The sequence below is a fragment of the Diadema setosum genome, chromosome 6, assembly GCF_964275005.1.
Source record: "Diadema setosum chromosome 6, eeDiaSeto1, whole genome shotgun sequence".
Lineage (NCBI taxonomy): Eukaryota > Metazoa > Echinodermata > Echinoidea > Diadematoida > Diadematidae > Diadema > Diadema setosum.
The window spans coordinates 11,075,066-11,101,328 of NC_092690.1; the positions used below are offsets into that span (position 1 = coordinate 11,075,066).

Below are 26,263 nucleotides of genomic sequence, written 5' to 3' on the forward strand. Positions count from 1 at the left end.
CGTATACAATATTCATTCACCGGGGGAAGATTTCAACATCGGAACATAAATTTTCAACATTTATCAACTTTAATAACGAACATTGAATTTCACAGGTTAAGAAAGGATACATGCTCCCTGAAACCTACGGCTTGTCAAACTTGATCCTCAGTACAACATCTTGCAGTTAAAGAAAATATGATGAAATCTACAGTAGATGTCAAAGTCTTAAGGGCCAGCAGCTAACGGTCGTAATATGAAAAAGCACTATTCAGGTAATACACCAGGAATAAGTCACTGACAAAATTAGGGAGAAGGAACAAAAAATTATCAGTACTGAGAGAAGGTAGGGCTGTAATGCACTATCATCTGTTGCTATGGTTACAAGTGAGGGTGCATCACCTGCAGCGCACTCTGCCACTGGTTCCTCCAGCCCCTCCTGGTCACAGTAGAACCCTCCACTGCAAGACTGGCAGTCTCCCTCGTTGGTTCGGTGGGTCAGGTTGTTGAAGGTACCCTGGGGGCAGGGGAACTGGCTTGAGTACTCCGTCTTCAGCGGGCAGTAAAAACCTATTAAGGAAAGTAATAGAATCACACAGAGTTATCTTCTCTCTATCATCATCATTATCCTCAGGGTTATCATTTTGGTAAACTCTGACCATTTGTAATCACCTCACCATCGATGCCAAATTGACACATAGAGAGGAAACAGGTAAAAGTCAGATTTGCAGGCGGTCACTGACCTTTAGGACAGTAGGAGTCGTTGTAGAGGACCACGGGTTCCATGGTGCTGTCGCAGAAGAAGCCAGCCGGGCAATCCTTGCATTCTGATTGGCCAACCTCGTCCTGGTACTCGCCCGATGGACACCTGATGGGGGTGGGGCTTCCACGAAGGCAATAATGACCTGCCAAGAAATATCAAATCAGCCCATGAGTGTTTTTGAGCCATCAAAATCAGTGCATTAGTTTTGAGCTGAATGAGCAGTATGCTCACAGTAGCCTTTTGCTCATCTACAACTAAAACCAACAAGGTACAACAAATGCAAGGAATGCGCACACAAAGAAAATGGCACCACAAAATACCATAGTCTTTTACTCCCTGGAGGCAATTTTGACACATCACCCAAGGTTTATTGCAGTCTACACATGCAGGCAAAAGGATAGAGACTTTGTTAATATCTAGAAGATATCGGGACAGTTAAATACTCGACTCTGAGGAAAAACATCTAAAATCATTCATTATTTTGTCACGGTATTTAAAATCACTTGTTACAATCTGATCTGATATTGCATTCTTACGATTCATGCTAAAGGATTTCTCAATGAACCGAGGAGGCAATATTACAGAAAGGTGCAGAATCAAAGTAGGATCCTACCAAGGGTGCAGTTGTATTCCGCTGGGGTGGCCTCCCTCTGCCCAGAGGGACAGTAATAGCCGGGCCAGCACTGGTCTGTCGGTACCGCATTACCGCTGCCGGCGCAGTACGACCCCGGGATACAGCTCAAGCAGTCCGCCTCCTCGTCGTTACGGGTGCTGTTCAAGAAGAAGCCGGCGTCGCAGAGGGACGGAGAGGCGCTCCCCTGGGGACAGTAGGCTCCCATGGGGCACTCGTCACCTGAACAGGGTGATAAGATTTATAACAGAAACAGGCACATGAGAATAAGAAGAAAAAAATAAAACTCCTGAATTTCGATGAAATGGTGCCATCCATATCTTTCAGGGTTTCATAATCATTATACAACGTGTAGGTTTGGTCTGAGACAATGCTAAAACATTAGGACTTATCAGCTACAATCAATAGTGTGCTCTATTATAAAAACTCAATATGCACCAGGCCTCACACCTTGATGCACTGCAATACTTTGATGCAATGTTCTACACTAAAAACTTTCACATCATGCTCTGCAAAACCTTAACATACACCTCCTACTCTAGATATTTTCATTTAGAGTCAAATAATTGCTACTGTATGAGCTGTTATTTCTGCGAGGGTGTAATTTTCACAAATCACATAAAAATGCTTCAATCAAATAGGGTAATAGTGCACTTGAGTTAGCATATGCGTCAATTCGCGAAACCAACATCTTAAAGAAAATATCTATGACCTCCCCATACGCAAAAATATCTGTATGAGAAAATAACTGCGTATACATTACTTAAAACTGGCTGAATAATATCACACATCAGTGCTATTACGTATCTTGCACTCAAAATTATACAAACCTGTGACATTTCCATCAGTAGGTGCAGACACGGTTGCCTTGGAGAAACAGTAGTAGCCAGCATCGCAGGGTCCCGACGTGTTGCTCATGCGGTCGTCTGCGCAGTATTCGCCACCGGGGCACGGGATCGGCTGACCTGAACCCTGAGGGCAGTAGTATCCCATGGTGCACTCTGTGGTGGGCGTGGCTGTGTCGTCGCCTCCGGGGCAGTAGTAGCCCCCATCACACTCACCAACCGGCCATGTCAGGGCGGGGCTTGGGCAGTAGTATCCAGCTGGGAAGGAATCATAGAGTAATCTTTTAAATGATACCATTCCATCTGAGGTCAGACAGTGTTACAATTTTGTATCCTGTACCATTCTGAGTATATGGCAGTGCATTATTTTGTCACAAATGTGTATAGTAAAATTACCTCAAAGACTATCAAAATATGTATTAACCTGATAATTTTCCCGCAAACACCTGGATCCATCAGCTTCAGAGGGCTAAACTTTATGGTCATTTTCATCAACAACTCTGCAAACATATACATCTATAACTATCATCTACAGTGTACTAGTTGGAGACTAATGATGATGGGGATGATAATTACAATCAGATGGTGACTAATATGTTAATGATACAAAATTCTAATGATGGCAGTAATGAAGGTGAACAATGTGAAAAACATAATGGTGAAAATAATAATCATGGTAGCACATGGTAACGATGATAGCGCTGGTTATATAAAGATGAAGATATACACATGGTGATGATGATGATAGTGATGATGATGCTGGTGATGACGGTGATGATGATGATGATGATCACGGCAATGAATTGTATGATGACGGAAGGTGATGGTGGTGATGATGATAAAGATGATGACAACGATGATGATGATGATGATGGTGGTGGTGATAACGATGTTGATGGCAATGATGATGATGATGATGATGGAAAAAGATGATGAGGAAGATGCTGACAGAAGATGATTTATGATGATGGTGTTAATCATAGTGGTGATGATGGTCATGATGATGACAATGATGAAGATGATGGTTAAGGTGATGATGTTGCTGATGATGATGATGATGTTGCTAATGATGATGATGGTGGTGATGATGTTGCTAATGATGATGATGGTGGTCACATGGTGACGATGATGAGTAAGATGATGTTGGAAGAGAATTATAATCATGATGATGATGATGATGATGATGGTGATGATGATGATGATGATGATGATTGTGATGATGATGATGATGATGGTAGTGGTGGTGTTAATGGTAGTGATGACTGTGATGGAGGTAATGAAGATTTTACTCACCAGTGCATGAGATACAGGCTGAGGCATTCTGACTCATAGTCTGATTATTAAACGTCCCCGATGGACACTGGTATTGCTCTGCAAACGTCGTTCCAGGTGGACAGTAGTGACCAGCGGGACAGGGGTTGGTGTCATAGCCTGAAGATCCCTCTGGACAATAGTAGCCTGAAAAGAGACAAATACCATCATCATTACACAGTTAACATTGCATCAATGCATCCTTACAGACAAATGGACAAACAAACAAACTGTATGCACACCTTAAAGTGAAATCGTTCACCAAATGATTTTGTCATTGGTAGAAATCATATTCACGAATCCCTATCACAGGGATGCCAACTTTACCACATCAAAATCATGGAGTTCATAAAAGTATCAGAGAGAGGGTAGTTATGTACATGTACTACATGCAACTCAATAGGCCCAAATACAAAAATTGGGCAGGACAAATTAAATGCAATGAATTAAGAAAAATCATCAGTGATCACAACAAGATGCAGGGCCTCTAATTCTGTGGACCTACTGTAATAGTGGCAAGTTGAGTGGCATTATGGGATTTGAAAAATTGATAAAGTCTCCACTTACGATTTAGACATGCATGACAAGGAAAATCATCACGATGCTTTCAAAATATCAAGCAGGACTGATTTTCACATTGCAATCCTATCACAATAATTAACTATTTGTTTGCATGTAGGTGTACACACACAAATTAATGTTTTTTAATTCGCATTGCACGACTCGAGTGTCACAGTTAACTTCGGGTCTGTGTAAATACAAGTAGAAAATAGGATGATTACAATTTTTTGAAAGCATCATACATTGTAGATTCCTTTTGGTATCAAATGCCTTGACTGCTAAATCTAGCTGTCCTACCTGCTTGACAGGTCGTGCATTCTGCCTGTCCTTCCGTGGATGCATAAGTTCCATTGGGACACGGGATGGGAAGGGTCGTCCCAATGGGACAGTAGAATCCAATCGGGCAGACGCCACCGTATCCCGTCTGGTGGCCGTCGTAGTAGGCGCAGGAGGCGTTGCTCGACGGGGGGCACGTGTCGTTGTTCCCGTCCGGCTGAGACCGGTCGACTCCGTAGGCGCAGAAGTGGCCGGCGCTGCAGTCGTTGGTCGGAGCGTCCAGATGTTCTTGGTCGCAGAACATACCGGATGAACACGGCAGACATTGACTGACATCGTAGAGACCTTCCTGTGGGCTGTACGTACCTCGGGGACAAGACATGAGGTCGTAGCCTAGGCAACCACAAGGTGAAACGTCAGAGGGAATAAATTGAATGTGAAGCCAATGATTGATCTTCTTGACAGCATTATTACAATTAAAGTGTTGCATTTATTTGGAAGAGTCCAAACATCTATCATTGATTTCAGCTTATTCAAATTGGTCATTCCTAATATTTATGAATACATATACACACCAAAGCAATATGTGCATAATTATCACGACAGCTACATCTCAATAAAACAATACATACTTTTCAATACCCATGACAAGAGGTGTAGCATGCATTTATTAATTGCACCACAACACCAGTTCAGCCACTGTGATGCTAGCCATTTTACGGTCATTGGTATTTTGCAACAAAATCAGTATGAATCAGGCACAGGAGGGTCTAGGTACAGTATATATTAGCTTCTTAGCAACACTATTAGTCTGTAATGGGTAACAAGATTATGAAACAGGAGTCCAGCTGCAACACCACAAGCAGTCTAGAAGGTGTTCATGTGATTTTTAGACCATTTTAAGAGAACTGACCTGTGCCCTCGGGACAGAAGTAGCCAGCAGGACAAATCTCCTGGACGCCTGAGGCCTTGCAGTGGTAGCCAGCCGGACAAGGGTTGCACTGGACGGCGTGGGTGTAGTTGACGTAGGTGTTGTTGCGGCACGGAATTGGGTAGGACACGGCCCCCGGGCAGTAGTGACCGACTGGACAGAAGGTGGTGTTGGGCTCCCTGTGGATAGTTCCCGGTGGGCAGTAGTAGCCTGTGTCCAGCCACAACAAAAGGCAAACTCGATGAAATACAGCACTTCGCATCACATCATCTCAGCCAGCGTGGAAAAGACACAACGCCAATACGCCAGAAGTTTCTAGCCCAGTAGTAGTTTGCTTTTACCAGTCTTCCCCCAACAACTCATCCACTACAAACAGTAACTACAATCGATCTTACACAAGATGAGCCTTGTAACATACTGTGCAAGCTGAAATTTTCAATATTTTTGTATAATGCTTCATGTTGGAAAGTTTTGTGCATTGTTAATTAAAATTTAGCACATATTTGTAGTTTCATGTAGGTTTGATATGCACTTGCTCATTTTCTCTTCTGCTTTCAAATGTATGTTTATATATTTGGTATAACATCAATCTGTTGTAATTGTTGTATATGAAACAGTTTGAGATAATGGAAATAAAAACTGAATTGGAATGGATTACATTAGATTGGATTGGATTAGAGTGAACTGAATTGAGTTGAACTGAATTGAACTGAATTGAAGTGAGATGAATTGAATTGAATTGAATTGAATTTAATTTAATTAAATTAAATTGAGTTAATTGAATTGAATTGGACAGGCTCGGATCAGAATGGATATAACTGAACAGAACTGAATTGAACTGAATCAAATCAAATCAAATCAAAATGAATTGAATTGACAATTGAATAAGGTTTCAAGAAAAGGGGGAGTGTAGCTACTTAAAACTTCCACCATACCTTCTCCACATTCACCGGTTGGTTCAGTCAAACCTTCTGTCTCACAGTAATAGCCTCCACTACACAGGTAGCAGTCAGTGTCTGCAGCCTTCATCGTGTCGTTGGAGTAGCGACCTGCAAAGACAATCTCTCAGTCATTAATCCTCTTCACGACAGCGAGGGAGCTGTTTCACTTTAGAGCTCTACGATCAATCATAAGTTTAATTCAACTGATCTTAGGGTCAATCTTAGGATCAGTCAGTCCTCAGATGTTAAGAAGTGTTTCACTGAGTCATTTGGGAACAATATCTTGTGCCCACCTTGCCACATTCTAGAATACATCTTGGATGTCTAAGTATCCTTCCAATCTACAATGTACATTTTGTAGACCTGTATCTGTCCCAACTTTGAGTTCATTGTTTGGCTCGATAATTTCCAGTAGTAGTGAAACAGAGCCCTGATCTTACATCTGCTGGTCTCATAGCATACCAAAAAAAAAAAAAAAAATACTGTTTCATTTCCTGCAAAGTAAAACTGACAGCAACTGAACATATCAAGGTCAAGCGAAACTACAAGTACGAACCCTATGCTACGGTCCAGACTAAATCTTTGTAAAATTCTATCAGTGCCAAAATATTTGAATAGCCAGAAGCCAAGAAGTTTTCCCTTAAGAATTCACAGCTGACACAAAATGGAATATAATGTTCTTGGCTTAATCTGTTGCACCATGTCAACATTGAAGAGACTGCCAAAGATAATCACCTACATCATCCAATTAAATCTATTTGCTGAGATGTTCCAACTTTTCAAAAAGTAAATCTGCCCACCCATACCATCTTTCTGCAAAATACTTCCACAAGTTTCTATACACCATTGAAATAATGTGATTGAAGCCCACCCCTCCTATCCATATACACATGGCCTTTAGTAATTATGTTGGAGAAATTCTGATACACATGCATGAAGTTTGTCATTTCTAAAGAATTTTTATACAATTTCCTTAAAAATTGTGATTTCTACATGCAATGGACTATTCCCTGACTGACCTCTTGGACATGGTGTAGGGTCAAATGTCCCATTGGTACAGTAGTGACCGACTGGACACTCCTCTTGGTCTGGTCTGGATGACCCGGATGGACAGTAGTAGCCCTCATAGCAGAGTCCGGTTGGCTCGGTCAAGTGGTAGTCACCACAGAACCAACCTGAAAGATTCGCATAGATGAAAAAAAAAAACAACAACAACAACAACATTTCAGGAAAGATATTTACTAACTGGGCAGTGCACATGACATACATAGTTAGCTGCATAACATTGGATCCATTTTTCCAGTGCTTTTGGAGGAATATTTGATCAATTAAGAGTTCTGCTATAAGAATGAAAGTAACTGGGATGTGGACTAAAAAAAAAAAAAAAAACAACAAGGTGACACACACACCCACATCCACTGAAAAAAGGGTAATTTTCTTTAATAATCAAATGTTTTGGAAAGAGTTCTGTTAAGTTCACCATTCAACACTAATACCATCATAGTCTTCATCTCCAATATCAACAATCATCATTATGACAATCATGATTACAATCTCATTATCCACTTTTCTGGCCATCCTTATCATCATCATTACTGAAAGCATCTACATGGTGTATGTCATCATCATTACCATCACATCAACTTTATCATTTGCACAATCATCATATCATAATATCACCAACATCATGACAGCAATTGTTCAAAAGCAGTTATTGGTTGTACCAGAAAAAATTATATGAATGGTATTCCACACTGTGATAACCCTGACGAGATAATCACTGCTAAGGCTGCCTTTACCTTTGGTACAGTTCAGACACTGGTCTTCTCGCTCAAGCTGGGGGGTGTCGGAGTAGGTCCCAGGGGGGCATGATTCGGGCTCCGTGGTGCCCTCGGGACAGAAGTAACCCTCGGGACAGACGTTGGCGTCTGTCGTCTGGTTTGGCGTGCTGCTCTCGGCGTAGATGCGACAGTAATATCTGTGGGCAGAAGACAACGGGAGAATATTGGTCTTTCTCAAATCAAGATGCTTTTACGGTATAAGGACATTAATATAACAAGTTAAGTTGAGATTGTGAGAATGCAAGAACTTTGGAAGCAAGGTCCTCATGAAGGTGAGATGTCCAAGACATCTGATGAGAGAATTTTGATATTTCAAATCAAGACACTTTTGGAATATAGTAAGTTGAGATCACGAGAAACTGAAAAAAAAAATTCAAGTGAAGTCTTATTGATGTCAAGATTACAAAGTCACTGCAATTCATCTCACTCTAAGATTGAAAAAGTTGACCATATCACGGGACATTCCTACTTCCGATCAATCTTCTTTCATCACATTTAATTGAATTCATTTGAAGTGGCCTAGGTGTGAAGGCTATCACATTTCATTTGCATCGCTATAATACCACGGTGCCTTTTGATTACGTACATAACAAGAAACAAGTAGCAACCTTTTGAATGACAGTTTGAATGACAATATGAATAAAATGAAAAAAAAAAAAACACACACACAGACAAGCACTACATAACTACAATGTACAGATTACAATAGCCAAAAAGTGGAGCTACATAAAATGTTGTACATGAAGCTGATGAACTGTCAAAAACATTTTGCTAAACACATTCGGCTAGATACAGGCTTGTAAAATAGGCCAAAGAGGTACACTGTACACTCATACATTGCAGACTATGTGTGCTATGAGCACTTATAAAATTTGACATCTCTTAAAAATATCCAACAGATGTAGGGGTTTAAATTCCAATGTACAAACAAGATAATCCTTCCCACACACCAGCACTGTTCAGCAGGTATGGAGGAGCCACTTGGAAAGGACTTCCCCCAAACTTATGGTGACTTTCCCCCCAAGGTTAGGGACTTTCCCCACGGTTAGGGACTTTCCCCAAGGTTAGGGACTTCCCCCAGTCACTCACCCAGCGAAGCAGGGCGTGGTGGCCTCAGTAAGGCCCATCTCACCACAGTAGAAGCCTCCGGGACAAGGGGAACACTGGGAGCTCTCGTTGAGTCCCGTCAGGTTGCTGTATGTTCCCAGCGGACACTTGAACTCATCCTGGTAGCGTGTCCCCGGAGGGCAGTACGAACCTGAGAGTGAAACAAAATATCAAAGTCATTTGATCATCACAGCACGAGTTAAAAAAAAAAAAAATGAAAGATTTAGAGTTTGATTGCAAAACAAGTTTACTCCATTTTTGCCAATTTGAGACATTTAATATCAAACCTGTTAAAAACCAGAGGAAATGATTGGAAAATATAGGACATAATTTGATCATGACTTTAAGAATATTCCTCGTTAGGCAACAAGTGACATATCATTGGAAAGGTTTCATTTTGCACCATCTGCTCATGGACTCACTTCACAATGTCTAAAAATGGTACTTAACCCATTTTGCAAATCAAAACTCTTTAAATCTACCATGGCATCATGAGTTATTCAAATCCGGACACAGAAACACAATTTGATTCATAATTTCACTGTCTGTGACAAGCTGGTGACTCCCAGACTATTGAGGAATCTTGGGTGGCCATCCTGATATGATACTCAATGTGGGATTCATACAAAAGGCAGACACAGAAAAACAAACTGTTCAGAGTAAGAATATTGGTCAAAGGTAACATACATAAATCTTGTTTTACAAATATCTAATATTGAGTGATTGTACAAATCAGCTTAGATAAGCATAACATTTCAATGTCATGGGACGGACGGCATATTTGAAGAATCGGCTGAAGGAGGGCTAGTAACAAACCTTCAGGGCAGGTGGAATTCTGGTAGAGGACGACAGGTTCCAGTCTGTTGTCGCAGTAGAAGCCGGCGGGGCAAGTCTTGCAGTCACTCTGGGCCTCCTGGTCCTGGTAGTAGCCCGCCGGACAGCGGATGGCCTCGGGGCTACCCACCGGACAGTAGTGACCCTGAGGGCAGCGGTATTCGTACGGGTCGGACACGTTCTGTCCCGGCGGGCAGTAGTAGCCCGCATCGCAGTCCGCTGTCGGTTCACTGTTGGCGTAGCCCGAGCAATATCGGCCTTGGGTGCAGCTGATACAGTCTGACAAGTCTGAAAGGTGTTCAGTAGATGTTCAGTAGATGTTCAGATGTTCAGTAGATGATAGTCAATACATAGATTGTAATGTTTTGAAAATCAGACATGGATTACAATAGAATATCAAAGTGTGCTGTCATAGCAATTCATCGCCATGGAAACTGGCTCTAAACAACCTCATCTGGCTAGAAGATCTGTAAACACTATAAACGTTGCTAACCATGCTCACACCTGGGGGGGCATTTCATGAAGGAACTTGTCGGATAAAATGTCCGAAAAGTAAATTATATCCGACAAGTTTTGAGAAATTCTTTAGTCTGATTGGCTGATTTCTCTGAACTTGTCAGATATAATTGACTTGTCGGACATTTTATCCGACAAGTTCCTTCATGAAATGCCCCCCTGGTTCCAACCCAAGCTGTAACAAAAGACTGTGACATCATCACTTCGGTACTCTATTGCTCCAAGCACATGAAATGGAAAACGAGCATGATGTCACAGAGAATAGCTCATTCCTTAAAAAAAATAGGGAAGACAAATGGGAATTCCAGGGCTCCCAGGATTTACAAATCAAAATCAGGGAGGCTTCCGAGAGCTATCCCTGAGATACTTAGTTGTTTCATATACATCAATATGTTCAAGTATTTCTTGATACTTAATACATATACTTCCGTAATTATGATTTAATCTCTTTTCATATACAAGAAACACAAGTCAAATATTGTTATCAAGAGAAGATGTGTCATTTACATCTCACTTTACTTTTCTTATCAGAAAACATCCTCACCTTCATTTTGAGTTGTATTGAGGAAAGTTCCAGGTGGACATTCTTGTGGTTCAGAGCTTCCAGAGGGGCAGTAGTGACCGGTTGGACATATGTCACCTGAGACAAAGAAAAACGTCAGTAAGAGAGGGGAAAAGACTCTTGAGTTACTACAGGAATATAACATGACTTCCGACAATTCGAACTCTGAGGCAAAACCACATGTATGTGGAATATATGGATATTTTCTCCTTTGATAACTGTACAGGTTTTCTAAAGCCAAAGGTACATGCATACTTCTGTAATCATCTTCATTATTTAGCTGCAAATATCTTCATTATCTTCTCCTCTGATAACTTTACAGGTTCTCTAAAGCTACAGATATACAAATAATTCTGTTATCATCTTGATTATTTTGCTGCCAACATCTTCATTATTTTCTAACGAACACTATTCAATAATCTTTGTCATCATCATCATAATTAGCCTATCTCATCAAATCAATTATCAAACTTGTCATCAACATAATTGTAACCTTCCATATTATTAGCAGCAGAAAAGCTAACATTAACATCAACATAACCATTTTGACAACTGCTTCAACACACATTTGATCATTAATGGCATAAAATCTACTCCCCTTCCTTACTCTCATATCCCCATCCATCATCTCAGTCACCATGGTAACAGAATTGTACAGCATCACTTCTATCATCAGAAAGCAGTGCTCATGCCAGGAGCCGTGCCTGTTAACACTCACCCGATGCTGCTCCATCTGGACTGGCAACCACGGCCCCACCGGTGCAGTAGTGACCGGCGCTGCAGTTCCCAGCCGGAGACCCAAGCTCCTCCACATCGCAGTACATCCCCGGCGAGCAGGAGGTTGGATACACCGACCCCTGGGGGCAGAATGACCCCACTGGGCAACGCCCACCCTGGGAGGGTTCCGTTGGTTGCGAGAACTGGGAGCCATTGATGCAGTACCAGCCGGCATCACATTCTCCAGTAGGCCAGGACAAACCAGGGATCTCACAATAACGTCTGCAAACACAACATACATTTATTCATACTAATGAAACATTCAGGGATGAATATCAAAATGCCGACCATGCCTCTGATCACCTGAATTACAAAGTTAAAGATGAGGAGGATATTTTTTTTTTTTTTAGGGGGGATGTAGCGAAAGGCTCTGTAGCAGTTCTAAATTATGGAAATATATATTCTTGTACTATAAAGCATGCAGAAAGAGACACTTCATTTCTGCTGTTAAAATGTTCTCTAATTTCAATCAAGTTTCCAATGCCAATATTCGAGACAATGTGAAATCAAAGAATCACAGAAGGCAACACATAAGAGAATTTAAAGCACAAACAACTTGCTTGACAAGAAAGTATATTGTGCTCAGGTGCTTGCAGCCAACCACCAACAGACATTTAACTATGTACCACCCCTTCCCCCTCCAAGTTATCCAGACAATTCTATACAGTGCAAACATCTAGCAGGTAGTTCATTCAGCATCCTCCCACAGTTCCTCCTGGTCCCAACTACCCAGTGAGGCTAGCAGACAAAATCCCACCATCCCACCGTCCCCACTGACTGCACCGCTGACCCACCCGCGGACCAAACGAATGACCTCCGTGACTCACCCAGGCAGACAGAGGATGCAGTCCCCTTCCTCCTGCTGACCAGTCAAGTTGTTGAACGTCCCCTCCGGACACGGGTGCTCGTTCCACGTGGCCGTCAGCAGCGGGCAGTAGTAACCAGCGTCGCACTCCTCGGGCACGGTGGTGTTCTGGGTGCAGTAGAAACCGGCGGGACAGTTCCTACAGGACCATCGGCCAGTCTCATTGTTGTACCTCCCTGCCTGGCAGGCTACAGGTTGGTCAGCACCAGCTATACAGTAGTAACCTTCATGCAAAGAGGGCAATAAATAGAAATGTTTAAAGTTATCCTACAAAATCTAGTATGAGAGTGATCTGCTACGATTTATTTGTTTTTTATTTTCCTCTCCTCTCTTTTCTGCTAAAATTCTGCAAGTTAGATTTTGAACTGCTACACTTCAAGGAGTAGAATTATTGTTTTGTTTCTTATTGTATCTACACGTACACTCAGTGGAACACAATTCAGCCTTTGAGGTGCATATGTACCATTCCTGTTTGACCACGACAAACCAATATCTACAACCCTCCTCCAGATCTTTCATTTGACCCTGATAAATCACAAGCACTATCAAGAAGCCATTAAAACTGTAATGTAATCAAAAGAAGTCATAATCATAAAGAAATCATAAACTTTAAGACTACCGAGAGAATAGATTTGTATATTTGAACAGGTCTCGTAATTAGCTGTGAGCAGATTTTTACTGCTTGATGAAAAGTTGCTACATAAACTGCAGAACCTTTGAATTTTGTATCATTCCAGGAGCCAGGTCTGATGCACAGTCATAGCATTATGGATAACTTACAAACATTGCTCCTTACAATGATTGATCTTCCAAGTTTAAATATTTGCGATCATTTCATTTCCTTCATACCAGCTTTACAGTAAATCCCATAGGGCTCAAGCTACAAGAGCATATGAATAAGCTTCAATAATTGCAGTTTTGAGCACTCAGACTAACTGGTAAAGGGCAATGTAAATACCCCATAGTATTATAATTATCATCATTACTATTGACAGTTACAAAGTGAGCATGCGCAGATTAAGGTTAGCGGCTTGTAATTGTTTTGACATACTAGATAGGTCTTCAGGAGAACTGTGTTAAAATATTCACGTATAACAGGTGCATATCAGAATATACAGGTGAATGTTTATTCTTCTTGACCTAGTTAACAAAAGCCAGCACTTACAGGTACAACTTGTAAATCATCACTTTTACCTTGGCTGTTTTTCAACTGCTCTGACTTCTATGCATGTTTTTAAGTCTGTGGTTCAGAGGTCATCGTACTATACACATATTTCAAACTGCAAACTGACTTATTAGGACGAGTAAAGTTTAGCGGGATGGATCACTTCAAAGCCTCACTCAAGACTCACATTTTTCACCAGGCATTCAGTTGGTAACTCTCTTGGAGGAGCTGCGCCTTTGAATGTTTCTACAACAGATACATTGTATATGGTGCTATACAAATGATGTGGATCATCATCATCATCATCACCATCATCACCATCATCACCATTATCACCATCATCACCATCATCACCACCAACATCATCATCACCATCATCACCATCATCACCATCACCATCATCACCTTCATCATCATCACCATCATCATCATCACCATCATCACCATCATCACCACCATCATCACCATCATCACCATCACCACCATCACCACCATCACCACCATCACCACCATCACCATCACCATCATCACCATCATCACCATCACCATCATCACCGCCATCATCACCATCACCATCACCACCACCACCATCATCATCACCATCATCACCATCATCATTACCATCATCATCATCACCACCAAAGATGTGGAGGGGCCTGATAGACCCCCTCTGCCATACCTGTGGGACACTCCCCGCCCTCCAGAGGGTCGGTGGGCATACTCTTGGTGGAGCCCTCGTAGCAGTACCAGCCAGGCTCGCACTGACCGGCCGTAGAGGTCATTGTGGTGTTCGGGCAGTACTCTCCAGCCGTGCACACAGTGCAGTCACCTTCAGCCGTCAGCTGTTCAGTAGCACTGTCATAGCACACACATTTAACATTGAATCCAATTTTCATTTATATATATCTTTCAACAGAACACAACATATTACACTTCACTCTTTTCTTCTATTTTTTTTTTTTGACCAAAGAGTGAAATGAATGGTACATTGTGAAAGAAACAAGGCATACAAGGTTGTACAGAGATTCCAAAACTTTTTAATATCTCACTGTAATTGAGAAAAATTGTAATAAATCAAGAAGGAAAAATAATAATCATGTATTCAATAACCACTGCATGGCCCCACTGAAAATAGAAAGCTTGTCATATGTAGGCCGCTCTAGAGAAGACAAGGAAAAGTAGAAATTACGCGGTGCGTAATATATGTCCCCGTCGGAAGTAGCATTCAGTAGCAAAATGTACAATATAGGTAAAAAGATGAAGGTCAAAGGTCAAAGAGGTCAAAGGTCAAAATTCTATGTAGAAGTTTTGAAGCCCTCACCTAGTGCCATCACATAAAGCAAACGGAATCGAAATCGGGTTAGAAATGGCGAAGGAGTAGCATTTTGTAGCCAATGTACAATATAGGTAAAAAAATCAAGGTCAAAGGTCAAAGAAGTCAAAGGTCAAAATTCTGTGTAGAAGTTTTGAAGCCCTCACCTAGTGCCATCACATAAAGCAAACGGAATCGAAATCGGGTTAGAAATGGCGAGGGAGTAGCATTTGGTAGGAAAATGTACAATACAGGTCAAAAATCAAGGTCAAAGGTCAAAGAAGTCAAAGGTCAAAATTCTGTGTAGAAGTTTTGAAGTCCTCACCTAGTGCCATCACATAAAGCAAACGGAATCAAAATCGGGTTACAAATGGCGAAGGAGTAGCATTTTGTAGGCAATGTACAATATAGGTCAAAAATCAAGGTCAAAGGTCAAAGAAGTCAAAGGTCAAAATTCTGTGTAGAAGTTTTGAAGCCCTCACCTAGTGCCATCATATAAGGCAAACGGAATCAAAATCGGGTTAGAAATGGCGAAGGAGTAGCATTTTGAAGCAAAATGTACAATATAAGTCAAAGGTCAAGGTCAAAGGTCACAACTGAAATTCTGTATAGAAGTTTCAAAGCTCCCATGTAGTGCTATCATATAAAGCAAACAGAATCAAAATCGGGTTAGAAATGGCGAAGGAGTAGCATTTTGAACATTTTGATCACACACGGACGCACACACGGACACACGGACGGACGGACACACGGACGGACGGACGGACGGACACACGGACACACACACGTACGGAGCCCGTTTCATAGTCCCCTGCTCGAACTCGTTCGGCGGGGACAAAAATCAATACATATGCAAGTTCAGAAGCCCCTTAAAGGGGCAAGACGGACATGAAAACTGGACAACAGAGGAGACTCAATTCACATGTGTATTTGAGTTTCATTCCCCTTTAAACCTTTTGTGTGATTTGAGTGCTGGCTGGCACAGAAAACCCCAAAGTCTTGCACAAACTGTCCACCATCCACGGCATAGAAAGGGAAAAGAGCTAACTTTAAAGAGTCTTATCTATACCCTCGTCATCTCAATAAAAGAGGTATGAGAGCTGAATATGCAGAGATGGACACATTCATTTACAAACTGTACCAGAAGAAAACTTGATCCTGATTTTAACCCGTTGAGGACGAGTCCCGAGCATACTCGGGCAGGTGTCTATGGGAAATGTGTGTTGTAGCAAAATCAGTCCGTCCTAAACGGGTTAAGTGTACACATGCTATGCTTGTCTCGGGTTCTCGGGTAGGCAGCAGGCTGCTAGAGTGTCTACCACCTGCTCTCCATACAACTCTCGTTTCATGGGTCAATGCAGATCAGGCGGGAGCAGAATATGCGAAGTTGGCACGCCGTCGACTGAGTCGGGCGTGTGAACGTGGCACATAAAGAGTTAATTTGGCACGAGAACAAGGAGATGTCACCTACCCAAAGGACCCCTTGGGGCAAGGGGAGGGGTAGCTGCTCCCCTCCGGGCAGTAGTACCCACGGGGGCAGACGGAGTAGTCCGTGCTGGTGGTGACATCAAACGGTCCCTGCTGGTAGGCGAGTCTCAGGGAGTAAAACCCTGCAGCGATCGGCCCCGTCACATTGGCCAGGCCGTCAGTCTCGCAGTAGGATCCTGAGATGGAGAAGAGGCAGAAGAGAGGAAAAATGTTCTCTCATTTGATGTTTCTTTATTATCCATCATCACATTATTTCTTCCATATCTTATCTTTTGGCCCTATAAATGACCAGAAACTGAATTTCTTATCTCTTGAGCATTGCATATTAAGCTCAAATCACATTTCCTTGTCTATTGATTATGAGTATAATGCTTTCCAAAACTGGAGCTCAGCAAATGTAATGGATGCTTTCAGGGAATAATGAGCTTCATCGCTTGTCACCTTGTTTGACTGTTTCATCATTCAGAGTTTATCAATGTACTATGTTTTCTTCAGTTTTATTGTCCACAGCATAACACCTTGGGTTGCTGTAGACAGTGCCTAAAGAAAAAAAAAAAACATATTGCATAGTGTTTCAGATTGACAAATTCTCACAGAGAGCAAGTATTTATGACATTACCAAGAGGCCTACTACTCTGAATCCCAATGTCACTGCTGAAAGTCTTTATATGAATTGCCAGTTAAACCCTCGAACATACATTCTGAACAATTATAATAACAAGAAAATCATGACTGGTATTGAATTACACTCTCAAGTGGAAATGCCCTGTTTCAAAGAAAACATTTTTTCTCTTTCAGTCTTCTTCACAAGCAAGGTTTAAAAAAAACACATACACCGAATTGTGAAAAATGACAACATTATTGCAAATATTCCACACTGATTCCAAGAGTTTCTTATCAGCTGGTTCTATGACATTTGCTCCTGCGACAACTGCTCCAATGAAATATCTGTACCCAAAGCCAAACATAATTTCTACCTACAAACATAATCATAACCCTAATCTTAATCCTAATTAGTTTTAGATTAGTTTAATCTTCACATTAAACTAAACCTAAAACCCTATCACAACCCTACCCTAACCCCAACCCAATGTCCTTGGAGAAAATAATACCGGAACAATTGTTGCAGGAGCAATGTTGTGCCACCTAGCTATTAGGGGGTCGTATCCCAGTGAGTGGTTTCAACTCACATTTTCTGCCTCAACACTGGCAGAATGAAGAGACTACTTACCTGCTAAACATTCGGTGCATTCGGCTTCTGCCTGTAACCCTTCTCGATCGCCAAAATAGCCCCTCTGACACGGTCGTGGGTCGTTGGGTGAGTTAACCCCTCCAAGACAGTAGTAGCCTGCAGACAGATGTTTCCATGAGAACAGTACAATTATTGGACTACCGTTTATCAACATCCAGATGTTAACATGATGCTTCATTTCTGCAAAGTACATGTACCTGTCATGCTTGATTTAGAAATTATCATTTCATCATCTTTCAAGGGACCTCTGCACTGAAATCCTCAAACTTGCTTTTGTTCCCAAGAACAATTGTGCTCCAAAATGTTAGTATGGAGAACTTACTTGCATCATCTTTTACCATGTTTATCTCACAACGGTCAAAGGAAAATGTAAATGTATCTTTGAATGTACATAACTATTACTACATGGGATGGAGAGATGATAATTTCAGGACCTTAATGATCATTTCGTCATAACAACATTTTGTTATAACTGTGTTGTTTTTAATGGGAGTGCACTGTCCTACTTTTTTTTTTTTTTACATCTGACTCAGTTCACCTCATGTCTATTTACTCTGAAGTCCCGTTTATGCTCGGGCAGGTGTCTATGGGAAACGTGTGTTGGAGAACACAGGAAAATCAGCCTGTCCGGTGTTAAATCTGAGCTTGGGAAGAATCAACCAAATTACAATCTTCTAGCCAAATGCAAGGGCACATAAGGTCTTATTTTCCCAAATGTGCTCTAGATCTTTAAACGCCACGCGTCACTTGATGTCATTTAGACCATGGTGTAAAATTGCGTGTTTCCCAAAAGAAGTTTAGATTAGGGAGGTGCACTAATCATGATCACGTCAGCTTTTGTGGAGTTCAGCTAGCTTCAATTCATTTAGTCAGCATTTAGATCATGATTTACATTTAGACTATGGTTTCTTTAGTTGACCATTTGGGAAATGTTCCATGGTTTAATTTCAGACTATGTCCATGGTTTCAAAAATCTATGGTCACAATCTAAACCATATTTGAGAATTTTGGTCTTAACCTGTTGAGGGCATGTCCTGAGTATACTCGGGCAGGCGTCAATGGGAAATGCATGTTGTAGCGAAATCAGATCGTCCTCAATGGGTTAAGGGAACAAAAGAAAACGAAAACATTTTGAGTCCATTGCTCTGACCTTGTGGACAAGGCACGGGGTCGTTGAGCGGCTGGCAGTACATTCCCACGGGGCAGTCCAGGCACTCGGCCAGCCCCGTCTGGTTGGAGTATGTGCCCTCGTCACAGATGATGGGAGAAGACGATCCAATGGGGCAGTGATACAGCTTCGGACAAACCTGCCCCGTCACGTTGTCGTAGGGATCGCCTCGTATAGCGCCCCCTAGGCAGTAGTATCCTGCAAAGCAGTCAGCTGCAGCAACACAAAGACGGAAATTGTCGAAAAGATTAATGGGTTAATATCTAGACATCATTAAGGCACTGTTCATGTATCACTATATGGGTACATACTAGATAGTAGGTTATTACTTCCACCAAGAAGGTTGCTTTTTGTCCGAGTTGGTTTGTTTGTCTGTTAGTCTGTTTATCTGTCTGTTTGCACAATAACTCACAAATTTACTTGTATGAACGGATTTGGATAAGATTTTCAGGAAAAGTCGATACTGACACAAGAACCATTTTCGACTAGCACTTGTGCTAGCTTTTGGTTCCCCCTTTAACAACATTATCTTCTGTCTATGCACATACACACTGTATGTCTATATTACATACTTATTCATTGTTTTTGCCTTTTCAGTGATAAATACATGTATATCATAATGAAACTAAATCAATTACACCACAAGTATTCTTATGTAAGATAAATATAAGTGTGTAAAAGATACACATGCATAGCTGTAAGTACCTTGCATAATATCACTGTATTCTCATAAAAGATTTTCATGTCATTTGATCTTATCCTAATGTAATTTCATGTTATCATGTTATCATATTCACATGCATATGTACAAATACGTTGTTAATAAACTCAACTCAACTCAACTCAACTCAACTCAACTCAAAACAAATGATTAACTTTTGGTTGTGGTTTGGCTCACTGTCTGGATCAAGGAATTTCCTTTTTTGAAGGATTAACATTGGGAAACGGGACTAAAAAACAAGGGAATTCGAGCTGCAAGCATTTGAGGTGCGCATACACACACTCGGCATGTGCTCAAGGAGCAGAAGAAGTAAAGGTAGAGACACTACAACGCATTCTTCATTTCATTGTGTTTGAGAAAAAGGGCGATTTCGAGGATACTTATATGTGTGGGTGGAAATGAGCTGCTTGGCCAAGGTCTGTGCTCTTCAAGTGCTTACAATGTACTTCTAGAATACATAATGTAGTTCTTTCTTTCATCCAACATTAACATTCAGATGGATCTCTTGATAAGGAAAAGATGAAGTAATAACATGGTGCATTCCTTCCCCACCTGTTTCGTCAGATGCTCCAGCCGACTCGCAGTACCTCCCCGGGTTACACTCGACGCAGTCAGCCTCCGACTCCGCCCCCCGGTAGTTGAGGTAGGTACCCGGGGGACACTCCTCCATGAGAGTTGTGCCCTCTGGACAGTAGTGACCGGACAGACATTGATCTCCCCACGTCACGATGATTTGACCTGGAGGTCAAGCAGCGATGAAAGAAAGAGGAGAGATTAGTCATTGCCTACAAAAACATGATGGACCTGTACAAAGTCATTGGAAGTTTAGAATCTTGGAGGGGAACTGGTTAATCTATTACAGTACTAAGGCGACAATCACAACACAGCTCGTACATTAAGTTTTTAGAAGGAACTTTCGAAAGATTGAAATCTAATCCCTAAAATGACATGGTATAACCTGAAGATTGCTTACATAAGCATAATCAAGACGGATTTGTACAAGTAGAGCTAAAGGTAGAGTTTAAGTTTTACAATGTATTTTCTTTATCATCAAGGAGGGTAGAGTCACTTAATATTGGTATATGTTTTTTACTATTTTATCCTGCAAAGCTGACACAAAACTCTCTACTGTATTTGACCCTGCAAGCATATCTCCACAAACATGCACATGAAATTAAATGAAATGAAATGATTACATCATTCAGAATCAGAATTTAAGCTCAAAGTAACTTCATTGGCGCCTTTTCTTGACATATATCGGACACATAACTTTTTATTGTCAAAGGAATTACAAGTGCATAAGAATGTGGCACAGTGAGACATTCAAAATTCATAACTCTCCAAATATGCAAGCACAATGTAGCTGTCAAAAACTCAGAGCAACCCTATCACACGATCTTCATACAACCACGACAGTTTTCTACAGTTTTCTCTCTCTTCTCAAACAGAATACACAGCCTACCATCGCTGGAGTCGTTGTTGTAGACGGGCGTGGCGTAGAGACCCTCCGAGTAACAGATGTGGCCCGCCGCGCACAGCCCGCTGGGCCTGATGGCTCCCCTCTCGCTGCAGTAGGATCCGGGGGGACAGATGGTGCAGTTATCCAGGTGCGTCTGGTAGGTCAGGTTGCTATAGCTACCGGGAGGACACAAGGAGTAGATGATGGATCCTTCGGGACAGTACGCACCTGATGAATGGAAGAGGGACGAGAAACCAACACTGACATCTTTGCTTTAATCGATACCGACGATAGTCATTCATAATGTCATAGTCATGTAAGTCAAAATTAATTTCAAATTCTACTCCCAGGCATTGATTTATGCCAAGCAGATGCTTATGATCATGGTCTCCTGCTTTTCTTTTCTTACATTTATTACAAAGACATAATTTCCAAATCCATCAATTCAAATCAACCTTTTTTCGTTATTTTTCTTTCTTTTAAATTTTAGCTATTACGGCAGGAGCGGTAGAGCATACAGGAAGCAGAGTTAACCCTCTGTCTCGTCCTTGCACCTTCCTCGCTGATTTTTTGGCTATTTCGATTTCTGAGCATGTGGACGCTCGAGTCCAGTCACCACGTGTACTGTGTAAGCTGGCACACGCACATGCACTGAATCTTGAAAATACAGTAATTAGCCACTACGTCCCATTTACCGACTGAACGTTATTTCCACCTAGAATCGTCATTAATGAAAGAAAGATATTATTCAGAGGGGTGAAGGTTCAGGTGTGAGTATCATATGGGCAGCGACACTGCCACCAGGCTGTCCCTGGTTTCCGGCAAATTAAATTTCTTAAGATCGCAAATGCTGATCGGTAATTAACAGATCTGTAAATTCAATTGTAGAGGGAGACAAATTGAAGAAAAACACGAACCTTCAGCCCTCTGAATAATATCTTTCTTTCATATAATATGCCTTGAACTCCTTAACATAACAATGTCGGAATTTTGGAGCTTGAGTATTTGTTCCATGTTCATCATGTCACTGCCAGCAATCACGGACAGCCGAGTGGTAGTGTCGCTGCCCGGAAAGCAGTACATGACAGGTTCGAGTCCCACTGGTTCCTTTTGTCTGACATGTTTGTTAATTTACAGATCAGCAGTTGTGATCTTCCACAAATTAAATTTGTAGAAGGAGACAAATTACAGAATCATCATATTTTCGTAAAATTTTGCACATGCCCTGATTGATTTTATGCGCTACCAATCCCCCTCTTTGCCTCCCATCCTGAAATCAAAAGATTTCACAAATCTCGAGGAGTCTTACCGGCTGGACAGGTCGTCATATTTGTCATCGCCTCATCCTCGCAGTAGTAGCCCGCCTCGCAGACGAAGCACTCCCCGGCCCGATCGAAGGGCATGTAGTACCCCTGAGCACAGGGGTAGGGCTGGGTGGAACCAGAGGGGGAGTAGTAGCCCGGCTGGGTGACCGTTTGATTGGGGTTTGTGGCCCCGCCCGTACAGTAGAAACCTGGGTTGCAGGGTCCCGTAGGTTCTGTAGGAGAAAAATTGCAGCTCAGTATGGATACCAAGAAGAAGTCTTAACCCGTTGAGGACGGACTGATTTTGCTACAACACACATTTCCCATAGACACCTGCCCAAGTATACTCGGGGACTTGTCCTCAACGGGTTAATCAAGGAGACATACATATTATTCTATTACTGCATGCCACAATTTAAAAAGAAATGTTAACTGTGAAGCATTTTGTTTGCTATAGCTTATGTTGATTTCGTATGAAGAAATTTCTTTGATATCAATGTGATTATGAACATATTTTGCTACAAGTACAAATACATGTATTATCACTTTGAATCCCCTGGGAAATACTTTCCATGCATCTGGACCTGTTTGTAAAGACCAACTGTACATTGAGACCACATCTACTGTAGAATATATTTGGCGAGCTTAATTTTTGCTACAAATCAGGAATTCCTGAATATTTCATGGAAGGTTAAATTTGCTGTTGTGGAGTAGAGCAATGGATGGAGAAATGCAGGCCTGCACATCACATTCATTTCGGGATCAGAGTTGATATTTTTGTGTATTTTAAGATTCATGAATAGCACCTGACTGGCAAAATATATATGCCGCATACAGTATATCCCAAGGTTTGTATGTATGGAGAGGTTTGACTGTATTACCTGGAGTCCTGGCATTGCTGCAGTAATACCCTGGGAGGCAGTCTTCACACCCCTGGGCGTCTACAGCTCCAGACACGTTGCTGAAGGTACCTGGCGGACACGGTGCGCTCTCGTACGAACCTAGATTCACAAATGGTGTTTAATGCTTGCATTTAGATGAATACATTCCTTTGTTCATCAACATTTGAGTGTTGTTCTGTGTTTTTTTTTCAACTGATCAAATAGATTTGGATTGGGGAAATCCACATAATCATAAGCCATCAGCACCATAGCAACCATTAATATCATGTGTATGATCGTCTCCTGTACTAACCTATCATACTTTATCAGGAATGTGAAATTCATTCTCATTCATACTACTGCTATAATTACTACTAACCCTGTGCTATAAGGCTTTTCACAAACTGCTGCATATATCATAGGAATAAAATCAGTCAATTCTTTCATCATTCACTGTGACTATATTGTAACATCATCACCAACATCACCATGATTGACATTCCTAGTACTGTCATTACGTTTTTATATCTTTGATCATCGCTCTCACATGTCAAGAAAAATTCTTGATCATTGTAAGTATCATAATCAAACATCAATCACATTCATTATCACCACCATCACCATCATCACCTTTATCATCATGATCATTATCATCATTATCATCATCATCATCATTATCATCATCATCATCACCACCATCATCAACATCACCATCACCACCATCATCATCACCATCACCATCACCATCACCACCATCACCACCATCATCATCACCATCACCATCACCTCCACCATCACCATCACCATCACCATCACCATCGTCACCATCACCACCATCGTCACCGTCACCATCACCATCACCATCACCATCATCACCATCACCATCACCATCACTACCACCATCACCATCACCTCCACCTCCACCATCACCTCCACCATTACCATCACTATCGTCACCAACACCACCATCGTCACCGTCACCGTCACCATTACCACCATTATCATCATCACCACCATCACCATCATCTCCACCTCACTCTCCCATCTCTCTGAGCGCACCTGTCACACAGAATCCTCCAGCAGGGCAGATCTCTCCCGTTACTCCGTCTGTAGGGGTGGAGGTGTATGCCCCGCCGTAGCAAATGTAACCTGGATCACACTGGGCCCTCGGAGTCTGGAGACCGGGGGCGTCACAGTACCACCCAGGGTCGCACTGGGGGCAGTCCGTCAATGCTCCTGCACCTGTTGGTGTCAATGAGAAGGGTGGGGGATTTATTAACCCACTGCCAACAGAAACCTCTTGGGTCCTATACAAAGCCTACAGGTATTTGAGAATATGCCCGGATACACGTTAAACAATTATACCTGAACCAGCCATCTAGCAACATATTACTAGCACATAGCTAGATCATAGTTGTCAAATTTGCAGCAGTTATACAGAATGTTAATCAACCAGCACCTCAAGAATCCAATTCATCTGGATGCTGCCCTTGACTATTGGTAAGACAATGCAAAAAACTCAGGAGCACTTCATTTCACTTTAACAGGAAATAATGTGACCTTGAGGCTGGTCATTCTAAACATGTCTGGCAGCATGATAGGAAGTACTGAGAAAAATTATGACATTACTCAAGAGAGGTGTGAATACAGCAAAGAGATTTTCTGAGAAACAAGTGTGTACTGGGCAATGCACTGACCTGTATCGTTGCCATAGCGACCAGCTATACACGGGATGGGGGCCGTGGAGTTCTCCGGGCAGTAGTAGCCACGGGGACAGATGATTCCATTTGCCGACCCTAGAGGGCAGTATTCACCGTATGGGCAGGGGATGCAGTCTGCTTCGAAGCGCGCTCCGGTGGAATCAAAGTACGTCCCTGCTGGGCATGGCACCTTCAAAGCACACATCACCATCACATTGAATCTTTTAATACAACTATTCCATCAAATCACAATTACAGATTGAATCACTATTCTTCCAGCTCAAATTCTAAGTTTAAAGACTTCCATATCTTAAAGGGATGGTATAGTTTTGGTTGAGATGAGGATTCAGGTTTCAACTTTTTGCAAGATAATTAGAAACCACTTACATGACATATTAAAGAGCATACAATTTTAAAAGGAATTGAAGGTTTATTTAATGAAAATCGGTTTTGAAATGGCTAAGATATCCAAAAACAAAGTAAAACAAAGTGGTCCTAATAAAGGGTGGGTCCCACCCATTACTAGGAACTCTTTTTTTTTTGGATATCTCAGTCATTTCAGAACAAATTTTCATCAAATACACTTTTGATTCCTATTACAAATGTACACTCTTATATATTTTACATACACCCAAGTGCTAAAACATGACAATCATTATTAGTAGTAATCCTTAAATCAGGGAGAAAAAAAAGTAGTAAGATTAACTTGTGTAACCCACCTGCTGTGGACCGTAGGAACCAATCAATGAAGGCGTGGTGGCATACGGGTTGTTAATGTTGGTGGGGCAGTAGTAACCTGGGTCACACGGACCATTGGTTGTGTTGACCCCCTCAAGGCAGTAAAAACCGGCATCACAAGGGGTGCAATCAGTGATGGCTCCCAGCCCGGTGGTCGGGTTGTATGTCCCCACCGGACAATTCAGCTCCTCGGGTGTGGCTGCAGAAGTAAAATTTTTTTAAAGAGAGAAGGCATGACATTTTAGACTTTCTCTCTATCTGCGCTTAGTTAATTTTGAGTTAAACATCTTTGATATAGCGCATCTATTTCAGTTTTACGGTCTCACCTTTGAACT

The 26,263-nt window shown here is 41.7% G+C and overlaps 1 protein-coding gene across 1 annotated transcript in view; it reads right to left on the minus strand.

Moving 5' to 3' along the window:
* LOC140229524 (uncharacterized) overlaps positions 1 to 26,263 on the minus strand; it is a 153,999-nt gene that overhangs the window by 115,148 nt on the left and 12,588 nt on the right. Inside the window, 26 exon segments of the mRNA XM_072309772.1 lie at positions 382 to 549; positions 723 to 884; positions 1,356 to 1,595; positions 2,204 to 2,476; positions 3,512 to 3,676; positions 4,388 to 4,759; positions 5,280 to 5,507; positions 6,233 to 6,346; positions 7,258 to 7,413; positions 8,038 to 8,216; positions 9,169 to 9,337; positions 10,003 to 10,308; positions 11,081 to 11,176; positions 11,817 to 12,097; positions 12,703 to 12,964; positions 14,585 to 14,760; positions 16,689 to 16,881; positions 17,937 to 18,053; positions 19,108 to 19,338; positions 20,399 to 20,584; positions 21,309 to 21,533; positions 22,615 to 22,842; positions 23,491 to 23,610; positions 24,550 to 24,732; positions 25,188 to 25,380; positions 25,910 to 26,127. Of these exon segments, the coding sequence (XP_072165873.1) occupies positions 382 to 549; positions 723 to 884; positions 1,356 to 1,595; positions 2,204 to 2,476; positions 3,512 to 3,676; positions 4,388 to 4,759; positions 5,280 to 5,507; positions 6,233 to 6,346; positions 7,258 to 7,413; positions 8,038 to 8,216; positions 9,169 to 9,337; positions 10,003 to 10,308; positions 11,081 to 11,176; positions 11,817 to 12,097; positions 12,703 to 12,964; positions 14,585 to 14,760; positions 16,689 to 16,881; positions 17,937 to 18,053; positions 19,108 to 19,338; positions 20,399 to 20,584; positions 21,309 to 21,533; positions 22,615 to 22,842; positions 23,491 to 23,610; positions 24,550 to 24,732; positions 25,188 to 25,380; positions 25,910 to 26,127 (5,241 nt within the window).